Below are 6,246 nucleotides of genomic sequence, written 5' to 3'. Positions count from 1 at the left end.
CGCCGGGCGGGGCTGGGTGGTGATGCTCCCGCCGTGCCCAGGTGCGGGAGCTGGAGGCAGAGCTGGAGGACGAGCGCAAGCAGCGCGCTCTGGCCGTGGCAGCCAAGAAGAAACTGGAGATGGACCTGAAGGACCTGGAGGGGCAGATTGAGGCTGCAAACAAGGCTCGGGATGAAGCCATCAAACAGCTCAGGAAGCTGCAGGTAGGCACAGCTGGTCAGGGGGCTGGGGTCTGTCCTGGGGGCTGCCCATGGCTGCTTCCATCCAGTGCAGCTGCAGCTGGAGGCAGGAGGAGACTCAGACTCCGCTGATGGGTCTGAGAGTGTCCAAGCTGGATTTATCCTCCAGGCAAAACTCATCCCTTTGTAGAATCACAGGATGGTTTGGATTGGAAGGGACCCTGAAGCTAATCTTGCTCCAAACTTCCCTGCCACAAAACCACTTTCCACATTCCTGGAAGTGTCCAAGGCCAGGTTGGACAGGTCTTGGAGCAGCCTGAGACAGTGGAAGGTGTCCCTGCCATGGCAGGGGTGGCACTGGTGATAATTAAGGGCCCTTCCAGCTCAGGTCATTCGAAGATTCCACTCTATAATTCTGTGGAATGCTTGAAGTCTTGGAGTGTGGTATTCTGACCAGGCATTGAGGGGTGGAAAGATGAGAAAATGAAATTTTAGAATACAGAAGAACTGGAAATGCCTTTCAGTGGGATGAAGCCACTTTGGGAGAACAGCCTTATCTCTTAGAGGCTGAAATGCTCAGAGCTGGAATGGGTTGATTGTCCTGATGCAGCCTGGCTGTGCCTCACCCTGCTCTCTCCACCTGCAGGCTCAGATGAAGGACTACCAGCGGGAGCTGGAAGAGGCCCGAGCATCCAGGGATGAGATCTTTGCCCAGTCCAAAGAGAGTGAGAAGAAGCTCAAAAGTCTCGAAGCAGAAATACTCCAGCTCCAAGAGGTGAGGTGGAAATCCAAGAGATTTGTTTTTCTTGTCCCTGTGCCTCTCCTGTCTGCTTCAGCTGCCCGACAAGGCTTGCAGCAGTGGCCCAGACTCACCACACTTCCCTTGGAGCCTTCACAGATAACCTGGCACTGCCTGGGGCTTCTCCAGGTGGACTTGGGTGGTCTTCAGACCTCAGTGTGGCACTTACAGAGCATTTCATTGTCCTTAGGAAATGCCTGAGTGCTTCTGCCACTTAAAGCGGATTTATAATCTGAGGTTCAGTGCTGTGTGTGCTGTTGTGCTGAAGCTTTTTAATTTTTATTCTTGTCTTCATGCTGAGAACTCTGTGAGAACCTAAAGCATTTGCTTAGTTTAGCACCTACTTTACACTGACTATCAGGGTGTGGGGCACTCTGCTGTGTGGGGTTTCTCCTGCTGCTGAGGGCTTGGGAGTTACTGACCTCCACAGATTTTCTTCCTTTTGCTTTGGGTGGGGAACACTTCAGGAACAGGGAGAAGTAACTGCCCTGCAGTCCCAGGGCAGTGAGGGAACATCCACTGACGTGTCCTGCTGCCTTATCCATCAAACCCCAGGGAGATCCCAGTTCACAGCATCTCCCAGGGGCTGTTGAGGCTGTGTCCCAGAGGGTGGGGGGTTCCTGGGGCCGCCCTGTCTCTTTCCCCCCCGGCAGGAGTTTGCGGCGTCGGAGCGCGCGCGGCGGCACGCGGAGCAGGAGCGCGACGAGCTGGCAGACGAGATCGCCAACAGCGCCTCTGGGAAGTGAGTCAGGCTGGGCTGGGGCAGGGAACGGCCTAGGCTGGGACAGGATGGAGCTCAGGGGAAGGTCCTTCCCCCAGAGGGTGCTGGGCACTGCCCAGGCTCCCCACAGAACGGCCCCGAGGTTGCCAGAGCTGCAGGAGCTGCCAGGGTGCGAGTGTTGGGGTCTCTGTGCAGGGACAGGAGCTGGATCCTTGTGGGTCCCTTCCAGCTCAGGAGACTCCCTGATGCTAAGTGACCTCCCCAGGAGCTCTGCTGGCCCTGGACACCCCTGACCCCTTCCCCTGTGCAGGTCAGCTCTGCTGGACGAGAAGCGCCGGCTGGAGGCTCGGATTGCCCAGCTGGAGGAGGAGCTGGAGGAGGAGCAGAGCAACATGGAGCTGCTCAACGAGCGCTTCCGAAAGACCACGCTGCAGGTGAGCCCGGGGCAGCTGCTGCTGTGACGTGCACAGAGGCCCTGGTGGCACCGAGTGACCCCTGTCCCTCCCTGTGACAGCGTTCACAGGGGTTTCAGGTTGAGGGAAGAGACAAGGATCTGACTCCATGTTTCAGAAGGCTGATTTATTATTTTATGATATATATTATGTTAAAACTATACGAAAAGAATAGAAGAAAGGATTTCATCAGAAGGCTAGCAATGAATAGAAAAAGGAAAGAAAGAAAACAAAAGCTTGTTTCTCTCGGGCAGAGTCTGAGCTGACTGTGATTGGCCGTTAATTAGAAACAACCACATGAGACCAATCACAGATGCACCTGTTGCATTCCACAGCAGCAGATAGCCATTGTTTACATTTTGTTCCTGAGGCCTCTCAGCTTCTCAGGAGGAAAAGTCCTAAGGAAAGGATTTTTCAGCAAATGTGTCTGTGACACCTCCCTGCAGGTGGACACGCTCAACACGGAGCTGGCCGGCGAGCGCAGCGCGGCCCAGAAGAGCGAGAACGCGCGGCAGCAGCTGGAGAGGCAGAACAAGGAGCTCAAGGCCAAGCTGCAGGAGCTGGAGGGCTCTGTCAAGTCCAAATTCAAGGCAACAATTTCTACTCTAGAAGCCAAGATTGCACAGCTTGAAGAACAGCTCGAGCAGGAAGCCAAGTAAGGGGACAAGACCTGGTTGCCTGTGGGGGTTGAATGGCTGGAAGTTCTGTGCTGGACCTTTCTGAAGGGCCTTGGGTGTATTGTCTGGAGACTCCTGTTCAGGGGATAGACTTTGACCAGGCAACTGTAGAGTAACTGGGGCTGGGAGTTCCAGAATGGATTTGCTCCCTACCAGCTGCATGAACTCTGCAAGCTGTTGATGTCCCATAGCCACAAGGTGCTGCAGGAGTTTCCTGGGACAAGGTGAAATGTCCTCTGGGTGCTTCATTAGAGGAACAGCTTATGTGGGACAGCTTGAGATGAATCCTGTGCTCTCCAGAAGTCTTTCTGCAGTGAATTATCCATCTGTCCTTGAATCCTATTCTTAAAATTCACTTCTTTAGCTGGTTTGCAGGTGGGGCTTGTCCTACCACCACCTCTGTCCTTCTGTTCTCTGGGCTCTGCAGCAGGATTGTGTTACTGGTTAAACAGCAACTTTAAAGCTGCTCTGTCCAATCTCCTTTTGAAGGCACCCTCTGAGTCCTCTTTGTGCCATGCTCACATTACCCCAGGGCTAAGGCTTTGTGCTCTGAGAGCTGCATCCCTTTATCCCTACATCCCTACATCCTTTCATCCCTGCATCCCTGTATCCCCATACCCTTACATCCTTGTATATCTGTATCCCTGCATCCCTGTATCCCTACAGCTCTGTATCCCTCCATCCCTGCATCCCTCCATCCCTATATTTCTGTATTCCTACATCCCTGTATTCCTGCATCCCTGCATCCCTTGTATTCCTGCATCCCTGTATTCCTGTATCCCTGCATCCCTATATTTCTGTATCCCTCCATCCCTGTATTCCTGCATCCCTCCATCCCTGTATCCCTCCATCCCTGTATTCCTGCATCCCTGTATTCTTGTATCCCTGCATCTCTGTATCCCTCCATCCCTGCATCCCTCCATCCCTATATTTCTGTATCCCTACATCCCTGTATTCCTGCATCCCTTGTATCCCTTCATCCCTACATCTCTGCATCCCAGCACATGCATCAGTTGCATTGCTGTATCTGGCATGTTCAGAGCTCATGTTCAGGGGGGCAGATCTGGTGTTCCCAGCCCGCAGGCAGTGGCACCAACGCTGGCTTTGGGCTCTTGCAGGGAAAGGGCAGCTGCCAACAAGCTGGTGAGGCGCACGGAGAAGAAGCTGAAGGAGGTGTTCATGCAGGTGGAGGACGAGCGGCGCCACGCAGACCAGTACAAGGAGCAGGTGGGTGGGGGCTCAGTGAAACCTCCTGGGGTGGGAAGGGCTTGTGGAGAGGAACTGTAATGGAAAGGGAATTGGAGTGGTGATTAAACCAGCAGGGAAAGCCCAGCAGGGGTTCTGTGTGTGTGTGTGTGTGTGTGTGTGTGTGTGTGTGTGTGTGTGTGTGTGTAAGCTCTGCTGGGACAGGCTGTTCCCACCTTGCTCTCCCAAAGCTGGGATCTCTGTGGTGTTCCAGGGTCCAGGCTGGAGCCTGCTTGAGGCTGTGCTGCATCCCCAGTGAGGGCTGTGCTCCATCCCCAGTGAGGGCTGTGCTCCATCCCCAGTGAGGGCTGTGCTGCATCCCCAGTGAGGGCTGTGCTCCATGCCCAGTGAGGGCTGTGCTCCATCCCCAGTGAGGGCTGTGCTCCATCCCCAGTCAGGGCTGTGCTCCATGCCCAGTCAGGGCTGTGCTCCATGCCCAGTGAGGGCTGTGCTGCATCCCCAGTGAGGGCTGTGCTCCATCCCCAGTGAGGGCTGTGCTCCATCCCCAGTGAGGGCTGCAGCTCAGGGTGACCCCGAGCGCTGGTTTGGTTGCAGATGGAGAAGGCCAACGCCAGGATGAAGCAGCTGAAGCGGCAGCTGGAGGAGGCAGAGGAGGAGGCCACGCGCGCCAACGCCTCGCGGCGCAAGCTGCAGCGCGAGCTGGACGATGCCACAGAGGCCAACGAGGGGCTGAGCAGGGAGGTCAGCACCCTCAAAAACAGGCTAAGGTCAGTGCCCCTGGAACGCTGGGACTGGGATTGACCTGAGCCCACAGAGGCCCCTGGGGCACATCCAGCTGGGGAGCTGCTGGGGTTAGGGGATGGCTCAAACTGGAGCCTGGTGGTGAGAACAAGGATATTGCATGGGGATTCTCCTGACAGCTGCAGGGATGGGTGGGATATTGGGAAGGAGTCCTTCGCTGGGAGGGTGGGCAGGCCCTGGCAGAGGTGCCCAGGGCAGCTGGGGCTGCCCCTGGATCCCTGGCAGTGCCCAAGGCCAGGCTGGACACTGGGGCTGGGAGCACCTGGGACAGGGGAAGGTGTCCCTGCCATGGCAGGGGTGGAATGGGCTGAACTTTAAGATCCCCCCAGCCCAGCCCAGCCCCTGCCGTGCTCCTGGGCGGGCCCGGGCGGTGCAGGAGCCTCTCCCAGCGCTGCTGTCCGTTCGCAGGAGGGGGGGACCCATCACCTTCTCCTCGAGCCGCTCGGGCCGGCGGCAGCTGCACATCGAGGGCGCCTCGCTGGAGCTGTCGGACGACGACGCCGAGAGCAAAGGCAGCGACGTGAACGAGGCTCCGCCAGCCCCCGCCGAGTAGCCCCGGCCCCGCCTGCATGCAGAGACCTTTCCAGCCCCGCAGGAGCGCCCCGCAGGAGCGCCCTGCCCTGCCCTCGGAACTGCCTTGTGGCCGGAAAGCTGCCTTACGACCCTCGGCATGTGCTACAAGGTTCCTTATCATAGGTCAACCATGTCTTAAGGCGCTCCAGCCTCACCACACTGTACCCTGCTTCAGATATAGGTACAACTGCTTTTTTATATATAGTAAACAACCGGGATCGTCTCTGTTCAGTGCATCTCTTTTCCAGATACTCATTGTAAAGCCATTTTATAAAGCATCATGTGAAGGATGAAACTTTTTTTTATCAATCCAGAAGCGTCATTCCCAGCGGGTGGGGGGCCAGGACAGACCCCTTGCCGTGGCTGTGCATGCCTTGTGTCCAGCAGCATCCTTCAGGCTCCGGGCTGGCCGCAGCCTCTCGGATCAGTGAAGACCAAACCGCTCCCGTTTCTTTCTTTTCTCCCAATTGTTGTGATCCGCACACGACCCCTGAGTGAACTGTGAAAAACGGCCTTGGGAAGTGTTAGAGGGAAGTGTAGGGATGAGTGAGTAGTGTCCGTTTTTATCCTGCAATCCCATTTGAAGTGTTCTCAGCTCCATCCGTTCGTGTCCATGCAGTCCAGGCACACCGAGGTGGGTCCCGTCCCCACACAGCCCGCGGAGCTCAGAGCCCTGCAGCCACCCGGGCTAGGAGAATGTGAACACCAGTGGGAAATAAACACACAGCACAGGCAAAACTAATTTATTAATGTGAGGCCGAGCCAGGCCGTGGGAGGCCCCGGGTCCTGTGGGGCCGGGGCTCCCGCCCTGGATGGATGGATGTTGGCTGCCTACCGT

The 6,246-nt window shown here is 56.5% G+C and overlaps 1 protein-coding gene across 2 annotated transcripts in view; it reads left to right on the top strand.

The window, feature by feature from the left end:
• MYH10 (myosin heavy chain 10) overlaps positions 1-6,246 on the top strand; it is an 83,548-nt gene that overhangs the window by 76,719 nt on the left and 583 nt on the right. For both annotated transcript variants that reach the window (XM_005427859.3, XM_005427858.3), the window contains 8 exons: positions 42-203; positions 826-954; positions 1,632-1,720; positions 2,010-2,133; positions 2,598-2,806; positions 3,947-4,055; positions 4,629-4,801; positions 5,244-6,246. The exon at positions 5,244-6,246 is cut by the window's right edge and continues 583 nt beyond it. In XM_005427859.3, the coding sequence (XP_005427916.2) occupies positions 42-203; positions 826-954; positions 1,632-1,720; positions 2,010-2,133; positions 2,598-2,806; positions 3,947-4,055; positions 4,629-4,801; positions 5,244-5,388 (1,140 nt within the window). In that variant the 3' untranslated portion in view covers positions 5,389-6,246. The remainder of the gene's footprint in view (positions 1-41; positions 204-825; positions 955-1,631; positions 1,721-2,009; positions 2,134-2,597; positions 2,807-3,946; positions 4,056-4,628; positions 4,802-5,243) is intronic.

Source organism: Geospiza fortis, unplaced genomic scaffold, assembly GCF_000277835.1.
Source record: "Geospiza fortis unplaced genomic scaffold, GeoFor_1.0 scaffold485, whole genome shotgun sequence".
Taxonomy (NCBI): Eukaryota; Metazoa; Chordata; class Aves; order Passeriformes; family Thraupidae; genus Geospiza; species Geospiza fortis.
This window is presented reverse-complemented; position numbering and strand designations above follow the sequence as displayed.